General features: G+C 53.0%; 1 protein-coding gene across 1 annotated transcript; it reads left to right on the top strand.

Moving 5' to 3' along the window:
* The first annotated feature begins 14,423 nt into the window (after positions 1-14,423).
* Positions 14,424-21,166, top strand: ALDH3A1 (aldehyde dehydrogenase 3 family member A1). The gene is made up of 10 exons (XM_049638083.1): positions 14,424-14,914; positions 16,348-16,579; positions 17,062-17,147; positions 17,366-17,574; positions 18,157-18,274; positions 18,986-19,127; positions 19,726-19,892; positions 20,187-20,286; positions 20,724-20,854; positions 20,957-21,166. The coding sequence occupies exons 1-10, from the start codon at positions 14,753-14,755 to the stop codon at positions 20,969-20,971; spliced, it is 1,362 nt and encodes a 453-aa protein (XP_049494040.1). The 5' UTR covers positions 14,424-14,752; the 3' UTR covers positions 20,972-21,166.
* The last annotated feature ends 717 nt before the right edge of the window (positions 21,167-21,883 follow it).

Here is a 21,883-nt window from a genome sequence, read left to right as displayed (position 1 = left end):
ATAAAGAGGTGATGACTACACTATTAACTACTTTGATATGAGGAAACACACTTCTAGATAATACTTAAAGAGGACATCAAGAAGGAAATTGAATTAAAAACTACTGGAAAGCATTGGAAATAAGGATGCTTCATTCCCAAACCTCTGGGACACAGCAAAACCACATTCAGTGGAAAATCAAACTTAAATGTCTTTAGTCTTAAAACAGGAAGACAAAAATAAGGACCTACTTGCTCAGTCTAAGTACCAAAAGAAATCAGGAAGTTGGAATTGGTAAAGACACAAAGACAAATTAGTGAATTAGAACAGCAGATCTGTACTGACATTCATATTTCTATTAGGGAGAATAAGCGTGTGTTAATTGGTTTTTGCAAGCCCCAATGCACAGAAAAAGCCAAGCTCACCATGACTTGCATTTTCCTTGGTGAAGGAAAAATGAAATAGAAATGTACAAGGTTAAGCATGAGAAAGGAGACATAAGCACAGATTCAGGACAGAGTAAAATAATTTTAAGGAAACATATTCAACACGATGGCAACAGGTTTGAAAACCTGGAGGATGTGGATGGTGCAGAAAAGTATGAACCCCTTGGGGTTCCTGGGTGGCTCAGTCGGTTGAGCGGTTGAGCGTCAGACTTCAGCTCGGGTCATGATCTCACAGTTTGTGAGTTCGATCCCCGCTCTCTCGAACACTCTGTCCCCTCCCTCTCTGCAGCTCCCCCGCTTGCTCTCAAAAATAAATAAAACATTAAAAAAAAAAAAGAAGGGAACCTTGGTGGGGGCGGGGCACTGAAGTCAGATGCCCTGGGTGACACCTAGATCTGTCACTTACTAGCTGTGGGACCTTATAATAGTTCCTACTTCCTAGGTGGCTGGGAGGATTAATGGGCTAATACATGGAAAGTGCATCTGGTAAGGACTCCGTAAGTGCTGTTGTTACCGCTGGTGGTGTTTTTGTTAAATGGTGCCGGCACACAGGCTCTCCAGTTGAAAGAAAATAAACGTGGATTTCCATCTTCAAATGTAGAATAAATCCTTGATGGGCTCAGAGTAGAGAATAAAATAATCAAACTCTTACAAGAACATCTAGGGAGTTAGATGAACAACCTAGGATTGGAGAGGAGCCTCCTCACCCAGGCTAACACGGAAATGTTCTAGTTGGCCATATAAAAACTTTTGGATAGCAAAAGGTACCCTGACTGCAGTCCACAGACAAATGACAGATTGAGGGAAATACTTGTAACTCAGATGGCTATGATACACAGAGCGCTTAAACACTGACAGGGAAAACACAAAACAGGGCAGAAGAAATGGGCCAAGGGAGGGCAGGACCCGGGGCGTGAGCACGGATTGCCAGTGCATGTGTGGGAACCGCCCCAGCTCACCTGCAGGCAGGAAACACGGACCCGGGGAGCACAGAGAAAGCACTTTGCACCCATCAGGCTGACCCGCTCTGACAGCTTTGCTGGCCCGGAACGGGGCTGCCTTTGTGAGAGGCCATCTGGCAACACCTATGGACTTGAAAAATGCAAATATTCCTGGGCATCTATTACAAAGAAACGAAAACACCAGTGCCCACAAACTGGAAGCAAAGTGGTTTCCCATCCACAAGGAACATTGTGGCCACATGCATATTAAGCATTATGAAAATGACTATCAACCAGCCACAGGAATGGACAGAATGGGGTCCCGAGGTCCCAGCTGCCATGGAGGGATGTGTCCACAAACCACTGAGTGGCAACGGAAGATGCGGAGATGTGTGTTTGATCAGACCCCCCCCCCCTTTTTTTTTTGAAGTAATAGCGACTCCCCGTGAGTCATGCCCATTTACATGGACATCCTGTGTTACATAAGCGTTGAGAAAAGCACAGGGCTGGTCACGGGCTGCTGATATCGAGGGGGACGCAAGCCCAGGAGGTGTGAAAGAAAAAGACTACCCTAAAAAATATAGTCTCATCTCCTTTATGCGTGTTTGTGGAATTACCGTGTGCGATTCCTGGGCAGAAATAAAAGGGAAAGTTTCTTGACAGTTTTCCAGGGAACATTGCACTTCGTGTGTGATGGGGATGCACTCGGTCTGTTTGCTAATTACGGGGTGTGGCTCCCCAGCCCAGAGGGGCAGGAGCTCTGAGGCCCCAGCGCCCTGGAGAGCCCCCCACCCCCACCCCGCGTGTGCAGGTGTCTCCCTTCCAGGAGGAGGGCGGTGGCTCCGAGGCGGGCTGTGCACAGGTCTCCATGACTTGGCACTTTTGCACTTGGGGGTCCCGTGGGAGCCGCCCCCTCCAGCAGCGCGCCCCCTGCCTGCTGCGCCACCCAGGCCGCTCGGCGGCCCTGGTTGGCCAGGCTTCCTGGATGCTCCCTGGGTGCTCCCTGAGAGCCCTCACAGCCGGAAGGCGAGGATCAGGGTGACAGGAGGGGGGCCCTACGGCGCCCTCGTGGGTTCCTTCTTGCTCCCACCGACTCCCTGCAAACCGGCAGCTTCTCCCACCCAAGGCACGGCGATGAGCGGCAGATAGAGACACGAAGAGGGACCCGGAGACCTTCCCTACATATTCCCAGGAGGTGCACCTGCAGCTGCGGGGAACACTGGGCTGGGCACTTCTCTCATTCCCCCCAAAGGGGAGAGTCTGTAAACAGTAGCTGCCTGAGAAAAACCAGTGTCCTCTTGTGGCTCACCATCGGGCATTTAAGACTGGTTGGCCAGAAACAGGGGGCCTGGCGAGTGCAGGGATTGGAGGGGAGCCAGGAAAGGGGACCCCTAGGTCAGAAATGATGTGCAGCTGGGGGGAAGCCTGGCCCACCCCCATCCCTCATCATCCTGGCTCCAGCCAAGCCCCGGCAGTCAGCCCACTAGGTCAGCAAGTGTCGCTCTTGGTGCCTCATCCTCAAGTTTACCCTCCTGCCCTGCCAGCTGGAGGGGTGCTACAGCTGGATCTCAGTGCGGGGGGGTGGGGGGGTGACCTTCATGGACACCAGGAGGGTATCCACAGGGCAGTGGGGAGAGCTCACTGCAGGAATTGAGAGGGAAGGCTTGTGTATGGGTGGCAAGGCAGAGGAACAGAGCCCGCCCTGAGGCTGAAGGGTCTACACCAAGGTGCCCAGAGGCAAAGACCTAGCGATATACAGTTGATCCTTGGACATCGGCGGTGGAAGGTGTGGGTGGTTGGTGGTGAGGGGCACCATCCACCCCCAACCCCTGCAATGGAAAATCCCTGTATAACTTATGACTCCACAAATACCTAACAGCCTGCTGTTGCCCGGAAGCCTTACCGATAACCTAAACGATCAGTTAATACATATATTGTATGTTATATATAGTACATATTGTATTCTTATGATAAAGTAAGCCAGAGAAAAGAAAATGTATTAAGAAAATCATAAGGGAGAAAAAATCATTCACAGTGCTGTAATTTTTTTAATGTTTATTTATTTATTTTTGAGAGGCTATGCGAGCAGGGAAGGGGCAGAGAGAGAGAGGGAGACAGAGAATCCCGAGTAGGCTCTGTACTTCAGCACAGAGCCCGATGTGGGGCTTGACCTCAGGAACTGTGAGATCATGACCTGAGCTGAAATTAAGAGACGCTTAACCGACGGAGCCACACAGGTGCCCCGCGAGTTTTCAATTTACAGAAGATGTTAGTTCTAGAGAGTTCCCGTATAGCCTGCACTCGGACCCCCTGTTGTTAATGTTTCACTAGTGGATTCTTTTGTCACAAGTAATGAACCAATGTTGGTGCATTCCTATTAACTGAACTCCATGCTTGATTTGGATTTCTTCGGGGAAGACCACAGAGGTGAAGGGGCCATTTTCTTTCTTTCTCTCTCTCTTTCTTTTTCTTTCTTTCTTTCTTTCTTTCTTTCTTCCTCTTTCCTTCCTTCCTTCCTTCCTTCCTTCCTTCTTCCTTCCTTCCTTCCTTTCTTCTTTCTTTCTTTCTTTCTTTCTTTCACCTTCCTTCCTTCCTTCCTTCCTTCCTTCCTCCTTTATTTCTTTCTTCCTTCCTTCCTTCCTTCCTTCTTCCTTCCTTCCTTCCTCTTTCTTTCTTCCTTCCTTCCTTCCTTCTTCCTTCCTTCCTTCCTTCTTTCTTTCTTTCTTTCTTTCATTCTTTCTTTCATTCTTTCTTTCTTTTTAATATTTATTTATTTTTGGGAGAGCACAAGCATGGGAGAGGCAGAGAGACGGGGACAGAGGACCCGAAGTGGGCCCTGCGCTGACAGGCTGACAGCCGAGAGCCTGATGTGGGGCTCAAACTCACAAACTGCGAGATCATGACCTGACCGAAGTCGGATGCTCAACTGGCTGAGCCATCCAGGCGCCCCAAGAAGTGCTCTTTTTCATCACGCCATATCCAGGCAACATGCTGCCATCATGACTCATCACTGATGATGTTGACCTTGACCCCCTGGTGAGGTGGTGTTCATTGGGTTTCTCCATGTAGAGCCAACTCTCCTGACCTGTCCACATTGTCCTCTTTGGAAGGAAGTCACTACACGTCCTACACTTAGGGAAAGGGGATTATGTACCACCTGCTTCAGAGGGCATTACCTATATACATTATTTTGAATACTTCTATAAAGGAGATTCCAAAAGGGTTTTCTCTCTTTTTTCTTTTTTTGCCCTTTATTTTATTTATTTATTTTTATGTTTATTTATTTATTTGTTTGTTTATTTTAATATGAAATTTATTGTCAAATTGGTTTCCATACAATACCCAGTGCTCATCCCAACAGGTGCTCTCCTCAATGCCCATCACCTACCCCCCTCTCCCTCCCACCCCCCCTCAACCCTCAGTTTGTTCTCAGTTTTTAAGAGTCTCTTATGGTTTGGCTCCCTCCCCCTCTAACTTTTTTTTTTCCTTCCCCTCCCCCATGGGTTTCTGTTAAGCTTCTCAGGATCCACATAAGAGTGAAAACATACGGTATCTTTCTCTGTATGGCTTATTTCACTTAGCATCACACTCTCCAGTTCCATCCACGTTGCTACAAAGGGCCATATTTCATTCTTTCTCATTGCCACATAGTACTCCATTGTGTATATAAACCACAATTTCTTTATCCATTCATCAGTTGATGGACATTTAGGCTCTTTCCATAATTTGGCTATTGTTGAGAGTGCTGCTGTAAACACTGGGGTACAAGTGCCCCTATGCATCAGCATTCCTGTATCCCTTGGGTAAATTCCTAGCAGTGCTGTTGCTGGGTCATAGGGTAGATCTATTTTTAATTTTTTGAGGAACCTCCACACTGTTTTCCAGAGTGGATTTTCAATTCATCTTCCTATTTCTTAGAGTGAAGATACTGAATGTAATACAAATACTTGAATGGCTTTATTGAGACATAATTCAACATCATATTTTTCACCCATTTAACTGTACCATTCAATGTTTTTCAGTTTTTTTGTGCACCCATCATCATTATCTAATCATAAACATTTTTGGTTCCCTTGAAAAAAATTCTCATCCCCCGCCCCCTGCTCCAATCCCCTTCCTCAGCCCTAGGCTGCCCCTTGGTCTACTTTTTTGGCTATAAATTTGTCTTTCCTGGATGTGTCATATGAATGGAATCTTACAGTATGTAGTCTCGTGGGACTGGCTTTTTTCACTTAGCATATCGTTTACAAGACACATCCACGATTAGCATATCGTTTACAAGACACATCCACAATCGTAAGATGCATCAGAACTTCATTGCTTCTTATGGCTGAACATTATTCCATTGTACAGATAGACCACGTCTGTTTATCACTGATCACTGATGGGCATTTGGGTTGTTTCTCTTTTTTGGCTCTTATGAATAATGCCGCTGTAAACATTCTCGTAGAAGTTCCCCTGTGGACGTATGTTTTCATTTCTCTTGGGTATACACCTGGGAGCAGAATTGCGGGATCCTATGGAAATTCTATGCTTTCCTCTTTGAGGAACTTCCAGACCGTTTTCCAAGCGGCTACGCTCCCTTCCAGTCCCACCAGCAAGGTAGGAGCGTTCCTGTTTCTCCGTATTCCCATCGACATTTGTTACTGTCTTTGTTGAGGGTGTAGACTGTAGTGAGTCAGCACTTCCATACAACACCCAGTGCTCATCCCAAGTGCGTGCCTTAACCCCCATCTTCTATTTCACCCATCCCTGCCCCCCACCCCGCTCAGCTCCCCTCTGGTGACCATCGGTTTTTTATAGTTAAGAGTCTGTTTCTTGGTTTACCTCTCTCTCTCTCTTTTTCCTCCCTTTGCTCACTTGTGTTGTTTCTTAAATTCCACATATAAGTGAAATCACGGTGTTGGTCTTTCTCTGACTGACTTACTTCACTTAGCCTAATGCACTCTAGCTCCATCCACATTGTCGCAAATGGCAAGATTGTATTCTTTTTGATGGTTGGGTAATACTCCATCTTCTTTTTGATGGTTGGGTAATACTCCATCCTGTATATACACCACATCTGTACCCATTCATCAGCCGATGGACACCTGGGCTACATCCATAGTTTGGCAGCTGTGGATAATGCTGCTATAGATATCAGGGTGCACGTATCCCTTTGAAATAGTATTTTTGTATCCTTTGGGTAAATACCTAGTAGTGGAAGTGCTGGGTTGTAGGGTAGTTCGAGTTTTAACTTTTTGAGGAATTTCCATACTGTTTTCCCAAGTGGCCCTGCATCACGTTGTTATTTTCTGTCTTTGAGAAAGAAAGATAGCCATCCTAGCGGGTTTAAAGTGGTATTTCATTGTAGTTTTATTTGTATTTCCTTAATGACTAATAATGACAAGCATCTTTTCATGGATTAACTCGTTCTTCGTATACTGTTTTTGGAGAAATGTTTGTTCAAATCTTTTGCCCGTATTTTTTTGAGTTTGTTTATTTTGAGAGAGACAGCGTAAGTAGGAGAGGGGCAGAGAGAGAGAGGGAGGGAGAGAATCCCCAGCAGGCTCCACACTGTCAGCACAGAGTCCGATGCGGGGCTCAAACTTACGAAACCGCGAAATCACGACCTGAGCCAAAACCAAGAGTCGGATGCTTAACCAAATGAGCCACCCAGGTGCCCCTCCTTTGCCCATTTTAAAATTGGTTTGGGGCGCCTGGGTGGCTCAGTCGGTTGAGCGTCCGACTTCGGCTCAGGTCATGATTTCACAGTCTGTGAGTTCAAGCCCTGCATCGGGCTCTGTGCTGATGGCTCAGAGCCTGGAGCCTGCTTCCGATTCTGTGTGTCTCTCTCTCTCTCTCTGCCCCTTCCCTGCTCATGCTCTGTCTCTCTCTGTCACAAAAATAAATAAAAACATTAAGAAAAAAAATTTTTTTTTAATTGGTTTGTCTTTTTATTATTGAGTTATAATAGTTCTTTATATATTCTGACATAAATCCCTTTACCAGATATATGATTTTCAATTATATTCTCTTATTCTGTGGGTTTTCTCTTCAGTTTTTTTGATGGTATACCTTATAACACAGAAGTTTTTAATTTTGATGTGATCCGGTTATCTATTTTTTCTTTGATCATTTGTGCTTTTGGTGATGTATCTAAGAAATCATGGCCTAACCCAAGAACGTGAAGCTTTGCTCCTATATTTTCTTGTAGAAGTTTTCTATTTTTATGCCTCATGTTTAGGTCAATGAACCATTCGGAGTTCATTTTTGTATATGATGTGAGGTAAGGGTTCAATTTCATTCTTTTGCATGGGGATGTCCAGTCATCCCAGCCCCATTTGTTAGAAAGACCCTTCTTTCTCATCAAATTGTCTTGACACCCTCGTCAAAAAGCAACTGACCATAACTGTAAGGGCTTATTTCTGGACTCCTGGTTCTATTGCATAGATCTATATGTCTATGCACTTTGGTACCTGCCAAGCATGAGTTCAAGCCCTGGTTCTGCCCCCTATGAGCTGTGACAGCCTGGACAAGGTTTTTGGCTTTTTTTTTCTAACACTTTATTTTATTTTTTGAGAGACAGAGTATGAGCAGGGGAGGGCCAGAGAGAGAGGGAGACACAGAATCCAAAGCAGGCTCCGGGCTCTGAGCTGTCAGCACAGAGTCCGACACCGGGCTCAAACCCACGAATGTGAGATCATGACCTGAACTGAAGTTGGATGCTCAACCCACTGAGCCACCCAGGTGTCCCCGGAGGAGAGTTCTTATGAGCCTTTGTTCCCCCTTCTATAAAATGGGGATAATAACACCTTTCTTGTCGAATTATGATTAAAGGTATCATGAGCTCAGTCCATGGCATACACTAAGTGCTCAATAAATGGTGGCCATGGTGATCATAAGCAGCCTCAGGGCTGACATGACACTGGCCATTGTCTAATAATTTCATGTTTACCACTGAAACAGTTTATTTGCCCCTTAGAACAATTTCCCTTTTTTTTAGTTTATTTATTGTGAGAGAGAAAGAGGAGGGGGAGGGGCAGAGAGAGAGGGAGACACAGAATCCGAAGCAGGCTTCAGGCTCTGAGCTGTCAGCACAGAGCCTGACACAGGGCTTGAACTTGGGAACAGCGGGGTCATGACCTGAGCCAAAGTCAGATGCTTAACCAAATGAGCCACCCAGGCGCCCCTTCCCACCTGTTCTTAAAAAGAAAGTGGGTTTTCCCTTCCAAAAGCTATTCTAACCTAATTGCTCCTTGAAAGTTAAGCAATGTAACTTTTAGGCTGGTTTTCTCATTCATCCAAAAATGTTTTGCCAGCTTTAGGAGGGTTTGTTGAAAATCACCTTGTAAAGGAGTGATAATTTCTCTCAATCTTTGCTTAGATCCTGCCCAGCCCCACCTGCTGATTTGGGATGGTTTGGTATATTGACCTGTTTCCATTATTTTCTAGGTCTTCCTATATGCCATTCACTGTGGATATGATATTGAAAAATAGTTGAAACCACTGTTTTCATGGAAATTTGAGTCTGTAGGGGGACAAGGAACAAAGAAAAATAATCTGCAAATAATCACAGGAACAAATATATGATTGCAAGTTGTGGCAGGTTCCTGGGAGTAAGGAAGGTATTATTGGGGGGTAGGGGTGGGTCAGAGAAGCTGAGGTCTGAACAGGAACAAGAGTTACCCTGGTGCAGAGTGGAAGGGGGAGTGTTCCAGGGAGAGAGACTATCATGTGCAAAGGCCCTGAGGCAGCAAATTGCGTGGCCCATTCAGGAACTGCCCATGGACTGGAATTCAGTGAAAATGTTGGAAACCGGTACAAAATGAGGCTGGTGAGGCATCCAGGAGTCAGACTGTGCAGGTCTCAAAGGCCAGGGAAGGTTTTTTTTTCCCTAAGAGTAGTAGAAAGCCACTGAAGGATGTCAATGGGGGGAAAATATGCTCAAGTCTTCATTGCCCAAGGGCCCTTTTGTCGATATTTGGAGAAGGGACCACAGAGAGGTGATCAGGGACTCAGTAAAACAAACAGGTGGCAGTAGCTCCAGAGAGAGAGAGAGAGAGATTGAGAGAGAGAGACAAAGAGAGAGAGAGAGAGAGTGTGTGTGTGTGTGTGTGTGTGTGTGTGAGTGACAATCTGGGCAAGTATGAGGCATTGGGATGGACTATCAGGGCAAAGATTAAAACCTTTAACCCTTAAAAACTAAAAACCATGCATCTGCAACATTGTGACAACCCAAGCTTATGCCGGAACTGAAACTCTTCACTAACAAAAATCTAGAGATTTTGTCTTCCATGGATTTAAACAAGTTTCAAGGCTCCAGGACGAGGGCTGCTTTATATCTATCTATCTATCTATCTATCTATAACTTATTTATTTAGAGAGAGAGAGAGAGAGAGCATGAGCAGGGGAGGGGCAGAGAGAGAGGGAGAGAGAATCCCAAGCAGGCTCCACACTGTCAGCACAGAGCCGGACGCGGGGCTGGAACTCATGAACCGTGAGATCAGGACCTGAGCCGAAATCGAGAGTCTGAGCCACCCAGGCGCCCCAAGAGCTGCTACTTCCGACAAAAGCAACAGCTTCCAGCATTTACACGAAACTTTCCGTGTGCCAGGCCCCGTTCCCGTCGTGCCACACGGTCATGGTTGTCTGCACTTGCTTTTTCCAGTCGCTTCCATGACTCTCCTCGGGGAGGTCAATTTCATGCTAAGAGATGAAGGAGGAAATGAGACGGATGAAGGCGGCTTAGGGGCAACGAAAGCCGCAGAAGAGCCTCACGGAAGGCGGGTGGAGCCAAGGACCAGGAAGGGGGCGACCCGGGGGTGGGAGGGTGCTGGTGTCTCTGTTTCTTTTCCCCGCACCCGTTTGCAGATGAGGAAACTGAGGCCCAGAGACATTGAATCACTTGTCTAAGGACATGCCGCTGGTGGTCAGCAATCCGGTGAACAGTGGAGCTGAAAAGCAGAGCTCGCCAGGGTGGGGGCCAGGGTGGTCAGGGAACTGGCGAGTGGACAAGCGGGCTGTCCCTCCAGGGAGCTGCTGTCATGATGAATCACCTCCAGCAGTCTTGGGCCTCGAAGCCTGCCCTCCACTCAGTATCCAGTTCCCTGGAGAGGCTGGGGGGACCCACGCTCCCCCTGGCGAGGCTGCAGCAGAGGGAGAAGGTGTCACCTGTAAAGATGATCTGGCATCACCGCTGGAAAAGCAAGGGGAGGGTTCCGGGTCAGCACAAGAGGCCTGATGTGCCCCCCTGGCCCTCCCCATCTCGGAGCACGCCCAACTTCTGCCCACCGCCCAATGCAGGCTCCCCAGGCACCTGATCCGACTGGTGTTTCCTCCTGCCATTCTGGAAGGTTTCCCATTCTGTCAGTCTAGTTCGGGGTCTTGGAATTCCTTGCCTGCGTCCCTCCCGCACACTGCGGCCTTCGGTCTGGACCTCATCGAGACTGTGCCTTATCCAGACGGATTCTTGGAAAACAAGGTCTGATTTTGATAAGCTGTGATGAGCTCCTTCGTGCCCACCGAACCCACAGCCTTCCCACAGCCCACAGGCCTCCACGAGTCCCCTGCCCCTGGAGCCCCGTCCATCCCCTCACCTCCTGGGGCAGCACCATACACATCACCACTGCTTATTATTAGCTGCAGGGGATGCATGACCTTGTTGACTGCCTCTGTGCCTTCGCTTTGGCTGTTCCACGCCCTTTTGCTGTTCCTTGCTTGAATAGCCCTCATTCAGCACAGATGCCATTTCCCTCCTGCGGCAGCTTCGTCTGAGTCACGGTCAATGTCTTGTGCATCCAGTTGCTACTGTTGCCATACGGTTTTGAAATTTCCTGTTTTGCCCCATCATTCGGCAGGTATCTCTTGACCACCTACTGGGTGCCAGACATCATTCTAAGGTGCGAGGATGATGGCAGGGAGTAAGCCAAATTCCAGCCAGAGGGCGGCAGGTAGCAAACGAAATAAGCGACAAATGAATAGCATGTCCGTGGGCAATAAACGCCCGGGAGAAAAATGGAGGAAGAAGACAGAAAGTGATAGGCTGGGCTGGTTACCGTTTTCCATGACACTTGAGCGGAGCTGTGTGTGGATGTCAAGGGAAGGGCCTCCTAGAGAGGGACGGGAGAGGAGCAGGACACCCTCAGGCCACCGTGGAGACCTCGTGTTTTCCTCTGAGCGAAAGGGGAAGCCGGGGCACCCGAATGCTGGCTGGAGACGGGCCTGCAGGTGGGGAAGTTTGGCAAGAAGTGTGGTAGGGAGAGACCAAGAGTCTGCAGCAGGGGGAGAGGTAAGAGACGCGACAGTAGGTGACATCCACCTGATAAAGGTGCCCCTTTAGGTGGCACAGAGGACATGCCCAGCAAACGTCTGGCAAATGGCCGAGGCAGGGGCTTCTAGATTCCTTCCTTCGCAAGCGTCTCTGGTTTCCTGGGCGACCACACGGTCATGATGGGTTCTTGGCATAAGCTCTGCTCTTCAACAGGAGGGCAGATCCGCGCATCAGTGGGGCCTCACGGAGAAAGTCCCCAGCCTGCGGTTCCTCGGGTGGGACACCTCTACCTCGAAGGGGCCCTGACACCTGTGCGCATGGGCGGAGAGGTGAGGGGGACAAGAACGTGCCCATGCACTGGTGCGTGTGGGGGTGGCTGCGTGCACGCACACTCACCATGACTCGTAGCTCACCCTCTGCTGACCTTACATAACAGGGCAATTGGGACAATAGCCTCTGGCAAGTGAATTTCGGAAATCTGGAAGAGGTACATGCCAGGCTGAATCAATCAGGGCCCCCTTGCCCAGGGCAAACACAGAGGCTCCTTTTGAAGCTTGGATGTGCGCCCCACCCAAGCCTTCACAGACGCATTCTTGCATTTCAGAACAGAAAAAAAAATAAACAACCCAAGGCCTAATCCCCAAAGCTGGGGCTCATAGGAAGGAGAGGTCCGTTAGCTACAACCCCTATTTGAATACTGTTTTGTTCTTGTTACACAAACTTCCTGGGCAGGGACTCCCAGGCCACGTGGGCTGGAAGAAGCGTCCTTAAAAGTGTCCCCTCTAGGCTGCTCATTCCAGAAGCTCAAGACGCTGGGAAAGGCTGTGTCAAAGGTAATCTTCTCCCCTCCCTTCCTCCCACCCCGTTCTTTTTTTCCCCCCCCCCCCCCCTAGGTGAGAACACCTAGTGTCTTTCCGCCTCACTTTGCTCGGCTGGCTGTTAAATGGACTCCTAACAGTTCCTTCTTCCCCGGGGCGCTGCTGTGGAGTTTTTGTGAGGATCGAAAGGGAGGATTGAGGGGGAGCCATCCTCGGGGACGTCTGGGGGCAAAGGCGGCACAGGTGAGAAGGTGGCAAGCGGAGATGTGGGAAGGCAGCTGGTCCCGGGAAAGGAGCTCCAGCTGCTTCCGGCTGTGCCAGGTGCAATGTTAGACGCCCTCCAGCTCCGTGAATCGCTAATAACTGAGAGGCAGCGCCATTATTAACGCTGTGCAGAGGGGGCTCCTTCCCAGAGACCACATGGTTCTGAGTGCTGGACCAAGTGCCCACCCCGTCTCACTCACCCACTCCGCCCTGGACCGCCCGGCCTTGGGGGCCGCTGGCCAGAGGCTGATGCTCTGGTTTCACTACCTGAGGCTGGGGAGGGAAGCAGGACCTTCCTGCGAGGCTGTGCGGCTGGGGTCGTGGTCAGCAGGAGCGCCCTGGATGCCAGCAGGGGCCCCTCCTCTCTGTGCAGAAGGCCTGGGGTGGGGCTCAGCACCGTGGAGAGGGGAGGCAGTGGGAGATCCCAGAAACCACCTGCTGGAATTCAAGCAGGATCACACGCACACACACAGAGCTATTTCCACTTTGCCAAAAAAAAAAAAATTATATATACCATATATGCATATATTTACATACATATATGTATATATGTCAAACATATGCATATATAATATATACGGCATATATATATATTTTTGCAAAGTAGAAATAGTCTTATCGTGGTTTTCTTCCTGTTATTAGCAGTTATGCAGTGTCTGAAAGAGGTGGGGTGTCTCCGGGAAGACGGAAAGGAATTGCTGAGGGAGAAGGGAGAAGGGAGGCTTTTCTCTGTGCCCCTTTTGTATCTTTTACTTCTTCCACCACGAGCATGTGTTACCTAGTCAAAAAGTTACAAAGCATTTTAAAAAAATGCAAGCTCATTGCTAAAGAAGTCAAACACCGCGGACGATGGAAGCGAAGGTCACCGCTGATGTCACCCCCGTCTATGGTGGCCATGTTGGGAGCCACCCTTCTAGTCTTTTCTTGCGTGTTCAAGAGCACGCACACACACGCACACACACGCACACGTGCATACCTAGTGTTCCTGCTGCCCTGCTCCCGGTTTTCTTTCTTGTGCCTCGTGCCTGGGATACATCCGGCACAGGCAGCCAGTGCCCTTATGAAGGGGCAGAAACATCTATTTTGCCTCCCTCCTAAATCCTGCACAAGGGGCCATCACCCAGGTGCTGTATGGCTCGTTTCAGTCGCTGATGGACGTTTCGGATGTTTCCAGTATTTCTCCGTTATATAAAGACTTGATGACCTTTCTCATTCATGCTTAGGAACGCTGTCATTTCCATAGGCTCCTGAATGTGGACCTACACTCTCAAAGGGAAATAACGTTTTAAAGGCTTTTGCTTAGATGCAGCCGAACGGCCCCCAGAAGAACCAGCCCAGTGTGCCAGGACGGTTTCTCGCCCTGGTAGCAGGGATCCCCTCCACACGTCCGTGTGCAACTCGGAGGCCCTGGGAGACGGGAGACTTCTGCTGGCGTGTGCCCTGTGTCTCACGGGTGCTGCGGGCACGCACTGGTTTAAAGGCCAAGGCTGGTTCCACCCGCAAAGCAGCTAATGCTTTTGCGAACAGAAAGGTGGTGCTGGTATGCTGATGCTGGGCTTTCTTTAATCAGCTCGGGCGTGGAATCCCAACCCGGGCCAGCCAATCTAATCCGGAGTGTGGCCTGGCTGGGTGTGCGGAGCTCTTGGAGTGTTTGCGGGGGGGAGTGTCTCTGGCTCTGCAAGCGGGTAGCGGTGGGGGCGGGGCTTGAGAGATGCTAGGAAGGGCCTCCCCCACCTCTGCGCTCGCCTCCCTCCGCACACTGCCAGGATCTCACCGTGAGCAGTTAGGGTCGCATGCCATTGCTTCCTGGCCCTCCGTGCAGATGCTTTGTGATCAGTTCAGGGGCCAGGGGGCCCAGACGGCTGGGCTAGGGAGCTGAGAAGGCAAAAGAATGCCGTTTCCCCAGCTCTCCTGGGGGATCGTTCTCTTCTTACAAAAGAAACACGGCGGAGGGGCAATGAGGATGCTGCCTCTGCAGCCCCCAGGTCCTGGTGATGAGGGAGGCGGCCGTCCTCCTCCCCGGCTCCAAGATGCTCTCTGTCCCCAGGCACCATGAGCAAAATCGGCGAAGTCGTGCAGCGGGCCAGGGCCGCCTTCAACTTGGGCAAGACGCGCCCGCTGCAGTTCCGGATCCAGCAGCTGGAGGCGCTGCGGCGCATGATCAAGGAGCACGAGAAGGACATCGCGGGCGCGCTGACAGCGGACCTCCACAGGGTGCGCCAGAGCGTGAGACCCCCCCCCTTTGTAGCCCTGTCCTGGGGACACGACACCCCGAACGTCGGGTCTCCTCATTCTCCCAGCCCTCAGCCTCACGCAGGGCCACCTGGGTTCCCCTAACCAGAGAGCATCCCAGCTTGGCGTCCCAGAGGGCCCTCCCTCCCCGTCCATCCCTCACCCTGAGCGAAATCAGACACCTCCAAATTCTCAACCCCTTCGCCTTGCTGCCCCCAAGTCGCCTGGCCCTGCCTCCACCCGTTCCATTTTTGCCTTGGAGGAGAGCAGAGCGACTCTCGAGCCCATGCCCCTCCTGTTTCAGAGTCCTTTGCGGCTGTGTTTTTTTTTTTTAACTTCTTTTTCTTTAAGTTTATTTATTTATTTATTTATTTATTTATTTATTTATTTTGAGAGAGACAGAGAGAGCAAGAAGGGGAGGGGCAGAGAGAGAAAGGGACAGAAGGTCCGAAGCGGGCTTTGTGGTGACAGCAGAGAGCCGGATGCGGGGCTCGAACTCACAAACCCTGAGATCATGACTTGAGCTGAAATCAAGAGTCCCAGGCTTCACGGACTGAGCCACCCAGGGGGCCCCGCTGCTGTATTTTTTAAATCTCTGGTTCCTCATCTGAAAACAAAAGCTTCACGACTTCTGCGTTGCTTCTCACAGCCAAAGTTCATGGAGGTGTTGTTTTTTCCTGCTGTCTGCTCCTCCTTTCCCCTCAGCCCTGCAGCATGGCTTCCTCCCCACCCACTCCAGGAGGATCCCTTGAAGGCTTGGCCTGCTCCCTCTCTCCCCTGCTGAGAGGTTCTCCTGGATTTTTTCCTCTCTTTGGCAGCCTTTAACCTGTACCCGTTTCTTCAAGGTGGCCTTCTTAGGGCTCGTCCTGAGTTCAAGTCTCATTTTAATCTATAAGCATTCCTGGACCCTCCTCAGCTCGCTTCCCCCCCCCCCCCCCCCATTAATGACCTTCAAATCACCCAGGTCTGAGGTCCTTTTAGGCACCATGAATTTGGCATGTGCAAACTCCCCGGGCCCTCCACACTGTCAGAAAGGGGCCCTCGCAGACCCACCACCCAGCGGCAAATCCTCAGCTCTGCCCACAGCCCCACTGTGCCTTCGGTGGCCCGGACCCCTGGCCTGGGGAGCGCACAGTAAACAGCCCCATCACCCTGGCAGCTGAACATGCCAGGCTGTGTCCAACGTGCCCACCCAGCATGTGAAGTACTAAAAATGCTCCCATTTTCGAGATCTGGAGACTGAGGTTGGGACAGGGTGGGCAGCTCGTTCAGGGTCACACGTCTAGGGCCCAGTGAGCCAGGACCACGGGCAGCCCCGGTGACTCCTTGAGCAGAGGCCTGGCTGCACGGCCCTGGATCTCTGACCGGGACCGGGGAGCTCACACGGAGCCCCCCCCCCCCCCCCGCCACCGCAGAACGAGTGGAACGCCTACTACGAGGAGGTGGTGTATGTCCTGGAAGAGATCGAACACGTGATCAAGAAGCTCCCCGAGTGGGCTGCGGACGAGCCCGCGGAGAAGACTCCGCAGACCCAGCAGGATGAGTGTTACATCCACTCGGAGCCCCTGGGCGTGGTCCTCATCATCGGCACCTGGAACTATCCCTTCACTGTCACGGTCCAGCCCATGGTGGGCGCCATCGCTGCAGGTACTCGGGCTCTGTCTCGGGAGGGCGTCAGGAGGGATCACTGCCCCAGCCCAGTGGAGCCAGAGATGGGGTGGGGCTCAGGGATTGGTTTGATGGGTCTGAATTTCCCCAGAGGCTTCAGGGAGCAAACTCTTTAGCCGGCCCCCCTGGTGCCCGAAGCCCGGCCTGGCTCAGAAGTGACCTCGGCCCGCCCCTTTCTGCCCCCCGTGTATGCGGGGCCGGGTGGCTCTCAGCTTAGATGCATCTGGGCTCACCAGTCCCACCAGTTGGGACCAGTTCTGCTCTCCCATCAGGGCCCAGGCCCTTCCCTCCCTTCTCTTCCCCCTCCTCCCGCATCTGAACAACCGCAGAGGGCGGGTGGTGCAGCTTCTGTGGGCGCCTGCCCTCCGCTCTTCTGTCCGTTCCGCCAAGGACGCAGAGAACGGAGGGGCTCCCGGCGTGGTCACTGGGAGGGCAGGGCCCTGACTCTGCGTGCTCTGCAGGGAACGCGGTGGTCATCAAGCCCTCGGAGCTGAGTGAGAATATGGCGAACCTGCTGGCCACCGTCATCCCTCAGTACCTGGACAGGGTGAGGTGCTCCCCAGGTCTTTGGGGGTTGAGAAATAGTGAATTTTTGCAGCAATGGGCTAAGCCTTGGGTTGGGGCCAATGACAGCCGGCCTCTCCCATTGAGGTGAATGGAGTCCCGGGGTCAGGAGAGGGGGTCTGTTTGGTGATGGCCGGGTGGGCAGGGCGAGGAGGAAGTGTTGTGGTCTTTTCTGAGCCCCGCCTTCTCCTTGCACGGAAGGATCTGTACCCGGTGATCAATGGGGGCATCTCTGAGACCACAGAGGTCCTCAAGGAGAGATTTGACCACATCCTATACACCGGGAACACCGCTGTGGGCAAGATCATCATGATGGCCGCAGCCAAGCACCTGACCCCCGTCACCCTGGAGCTAGGGGGCAAGAACCCTTGCTACGTGGACAAGGACTGTGATCTGGATGTCGCCTGCAGGTGAGTGGCCATTCTGGCTGCCCTCCAGCTCACGCAGACCACAGTTCTGCCGTGAGGGACACAGACATCGTCCCTGCCCTCACGGTGTCTGCGGTCTTGGGTGGGAGCTGGGGGTGGGGGTGGGGTACCATACCCACAAAAGAGGTGCAAGGCAGTCTGGGAAAGCTTCCAGCAGGAAAGAGCTCGAGCCAGAATCCTTTCACATCCCACGTGCGTGGCCTTCCAGGGTGTGGGGACCCCGAGCAGAGATAACACCTGGCCATGCAGGGCTCAAGGGCATGGACAGAGAGGCACCAAGGTTGCCCACCCCAGACGTCTCCCAGAAACCCCCCACCAGTCATTGATGAGGTTAGCACGTGTGATGCCATCGGCCCCTGTAAACACGTTCATGGACATGCATCTGCTCAGTCCAGTGTCTAGAAACCAGTGGGACATTAGGGAGCCTCTGGCTTCTGGGTACCTGAGAGCTCTCCCCCAGTGCTCAGCCCCTCCTACCTTGACCCTGAGATAATGGAATAAGATGTTTGTCCGAGGGAGCCTCCCATGCCTCGCGGGATGCAATCTAATCTGGAATTTTCACAGACGCATCGCCTGGGGGAAATTCATGAACAGTGGCCAGACCTGTGTGGCCCCGGACTACATCCTCTGTGACCCCTCCATCCAGAACCAAATTGTGGAGAAGCTCAAAAAGTCCCTGAAAGTGAGTGTTGGTCCCTGGGGCTGAGTGAGAAGCTGCAAGGCAGTGAGGTGGGTCTAGACTTTAGAACACACTGGATTTTTTTTTTTTCCTGGTCATCAAAATAATCCACACTCACTGTAAATAATTTGGAAAAGGTTATAAAAGGGGGCGCCTGGGTGGCTCAGTCGGTTAAGCGTCCACCTTCGGCTCAGGTCACGATCTTGAGGTTCGTGGGTTCAAGGCCCACGTCAGGCTCTGCGCTGACAGCTCGGAGCCTGGAGCCTGCTTGGGATTCTGTGTCTCCCTCTCCGTCTGCCCCTCCCACGCTCACGTTCTGTGTGTCTCTCTCTGAAAAAGAAACATTAAAAGAAAGTTTTCAGAAAAGGTTATAAAGGAATAAAACGTAAAGAAACAGAAGCTCCAGCTAGAAACCCACCGCCTCGACAATCACTGCTGCCTTCCTCGTACATCCCACACTCTTCCTTTCCGTGAAGACACACATTCGATCTTCTGACAACGTCCACACAACTGTGCATAGATTTCTTTCAAATAATGCTGTCTCGCAGCTGTTCATACGCCGTGAAAGTTTGGAGCACTGCAGGTGTCATGACAGCTCAGCAGTCCTGGGCTAGATGGTGCCCCTGGGTGCTCCCAGGCCAAGGTCGCCCCTCAGCCAATGGCCATGATGAGGGTCCACGTCCTCACCTGAAACCTGTCACCTCTTGTCCGCAGGAGTTCTACGGGGAGGATGCCAAGAAGTCCCGTGACTACGGAAGGATCATTAACTCCCGGCACTTCCAGAGGGTGATGGGCCTGATGGAGGGTCAGAAAGTCGCCTACGGAGGCACTGGGGACGCGGCCACCCGATACATCGGTGTGTGTGCTCGCCCTTGGTGTGTGTGTGCGTGCCCGCTGCCAGGGTCCCCGCAGGTGGACAGCTATCCCTGAGGAGCAGACGCGATCCAGTGGACCTGGCGGGGGAGGGGGTCAGGGGGATGCTCCGGGGGTCTCGGCAGGCAGGGACTGGGCACGACTCCCGGGAAGCCTCTCCCCAGCCCAGAAGCCCTCTGCCCACCAGGCCCAGGCGGCATCAGCAGGGGGTCTGAACGGCAAGGCCCCAAGAGTAATGAGTGCCCAGCTGGAGGGGCCCCCCCCAGTGCCCAGGCTTGAAGGTCACCCGATGCGACCCCACTCGGCCCCCAGCTTGTCGGAGACTGAAGGGCTCTGGCAGGGGCTCAGGTGGCCAGCGGGGCACAGTGCCCGCCCGCTCCAGATGTGGACCCTGGGTTTCCCCCACGTGTAGGTTAATCCACAGTTCTCTCCTTGGTCTGCTGTGATGGAGCCCAGGCGGGGGGCGGGGGGGCTCACCTGCGCCCCACCCGAATCCTGTACAGGAATTGAAGGAAGAAGCTAGGTGCCTGGGCTTGCAGAGGCCTCTGCACCCGCTGACTCTCGCTTGTTTCCCGTCCCAGCCCCCACCATCCTCACAGACGTGGACCCCCAGTCCCAGGTGATGCAGGAGGAGATCTTTGGGCCCGTGATGCCCATTGTGTGTGTGCGCAGCCTGGAGGAGGCCATCCAGTTCATCAACCAACGGGAGAAGCCCCTGGCCCTCTATGTGTTCTCTCTAAATGACAAGGTAGGCCTGGGGTGCCCTCCTCCCAGGGTCCTGGGGGGGGGGGTCCCGACACAGCACTCGCGTGAACAGGATCCAGGGGTCCACGGGCCCAGGTTCAAATCCCAGCGTCACTGCTTACCGCTGTGTGATCTTGGGCAAGTCACTTAACCTTTGGGAGCCTCTTTGTCCTCCGCTCTGAAACCAGTCCATCGACTTGACCCCCAAGGCTCTGGGATGTGCCCAGACAGAGTGGGGAGGGGCCTGGGGGGTCGGGGAAGGAGACTGAGGCGGGGGTGGGGCCGGCTGCTGTTGCAGGTGATTAAGAAGATGATTTCGGAGACCTCGAGCGGTGGCGTGACGGCCAACGACGTCGTTGTCCACAACTCTGTGCACTCCCTGCCTTACGGGGGTGTGGGTGAGTCTGGGGCTGAGCTCGCTGCCTGCCTGCCCCCTCCAGGTGTCCCCCCTCCACAGCCCTGGGTTGGGAGTTCAGGAGGGACCAGAGCAGCCCTGGGCCTCAGACCCCCACTAACCTCTCCTGTGTGGGCCTCTGGCTCCGGCCGGCACATCCATCAGCCATGTTCGACCTTGAGACCCTAGAGGGTCCTAAGGGTCACCTGGTACACCAGTCCTGCTTCAGGGAGGCCCTGAGAGAGGGGACATGGCCTGGAGATCCCACAACTGAAACAACTCTTCTGAGCACCTTCTGTTGTCCCAAGCGTGGACGTGTCCCTTGGGGCATCCGCCAGGGATCGGCCACCCCTGGGAGGCTCAGAGAAAGGGCACGTGAGGCTTGTCGGCAGGGTCTGGGGGTCTCGGGCCACCGGGGGCTGAGCCAGCTCCTCCCCGCAGGGAACAGCGGCATGGGGTCCTACCACGGCAAGAAGAGCTTTGAGACCTTTTCCCACCGACGCTCTTGCCTGGTGCGGCCTCTGCTGAACGATGAGTCCCTCAAAGCCAGATACCCCCCAAGCCTGGCCAAGGTGAGAGGTGGGGGCGGAGGCCGTCGGGGAGACTCGGCTGCTGGGAGCCCCTGGGCCCGCGCAGGACACGGGCCTCACTGCCCCCTTGTGTCCTCTTCGTAGATGACCCGTCACTGAAGTGCTGCTCCTGGCTGGCCTCACCGCGCCGCACCCCTGCCCCTCTGTCCAGCCCTGGGAGAATTGCTCCCAGAGCCCCCCTCTTGCTCCCCTGAGGATCACTGCATGCCCCCACTCCCATCTGGGCCCCGGGCCTCACTTCCCCAAGTCCCCGCCCCCTCGCTGGACACGTAGAGACCAATAAAAGTTCCCCAGCCGGACCAAGGAGTGTGTGCGCCTGCTTCCTTTGCAGCCCCTGCATCCTCCCCGGTCCCGTGCCCCTGCCCCAGCCAGTTCTCATCCCGACTTGCACTGAAGGCCTCCCCAAAGTCCCGCGTTGGCCCCCAGAGCCCCGAGGCAGGAGCCACTGGTGTCCTGGAGCCATTTATCCTGCATCTCGACTTTGGGAGTGAGCTCTGTTTCTGGTGTATCCAGCGAAGGGGTGACCGAGGGGGCTGTCTTGATGGCAAGTGGCTCGGAAACTGGAGGCCAAAGTGCTCCTCTCACATTGGGTTTGGCACCCAGGGCAGGGGTCCCTCGGTGAGACCATGCAGGGGTCAACACGAAACCCTTGGGTGATTTCCGAGCGCAGCTCCTGGGCGGAAGCCCCCTACCCCTGTCCCCCCCCCCCCCCCCCCCCAGGACCCACAGTGCCTGACAGTTCTTGGTCAGGGAGCGCCTGGGCCCGGGGGTCTGGCCTCGGAGGCCTGAAGAGCTGGGACAGGGTCCGGGGAGGCTGGTCTGAAGCAAGAGCCAAGAATCAGCCCAACCTGGCCAGCAGGTGGACAGGGGTAGGTGGGGGAGAAACCTGCTGAAGCGAACTGGGTTCATGGCAGGCTGGCGCCCCCTCCTGGTGGCAGGTCGCAATGACTGGGGCTGGCCCCTCTCTGGGATGAAGGTGGTGATGCTCACAGGAGCCTTGACTGCAAAAGC

Source organism: Panthera uncia, chromosome E1, assembly GCF_023721935.1.
Source record: "Panthera uncia isolate 11264 chromosome E1, Puncia_PCG_1.0, whole genome shotgun sequence".
Lineage (NCBI taxonomy): Eukaryota > Metazoa > Chordata > Mammalia > Carnivora > Felidae > Panthera > Panthera uncia.
Note: the sequence above shows the minus strand (reverse complement) of the source record. Positions and strands in the feature narration are given on the sequence as shown.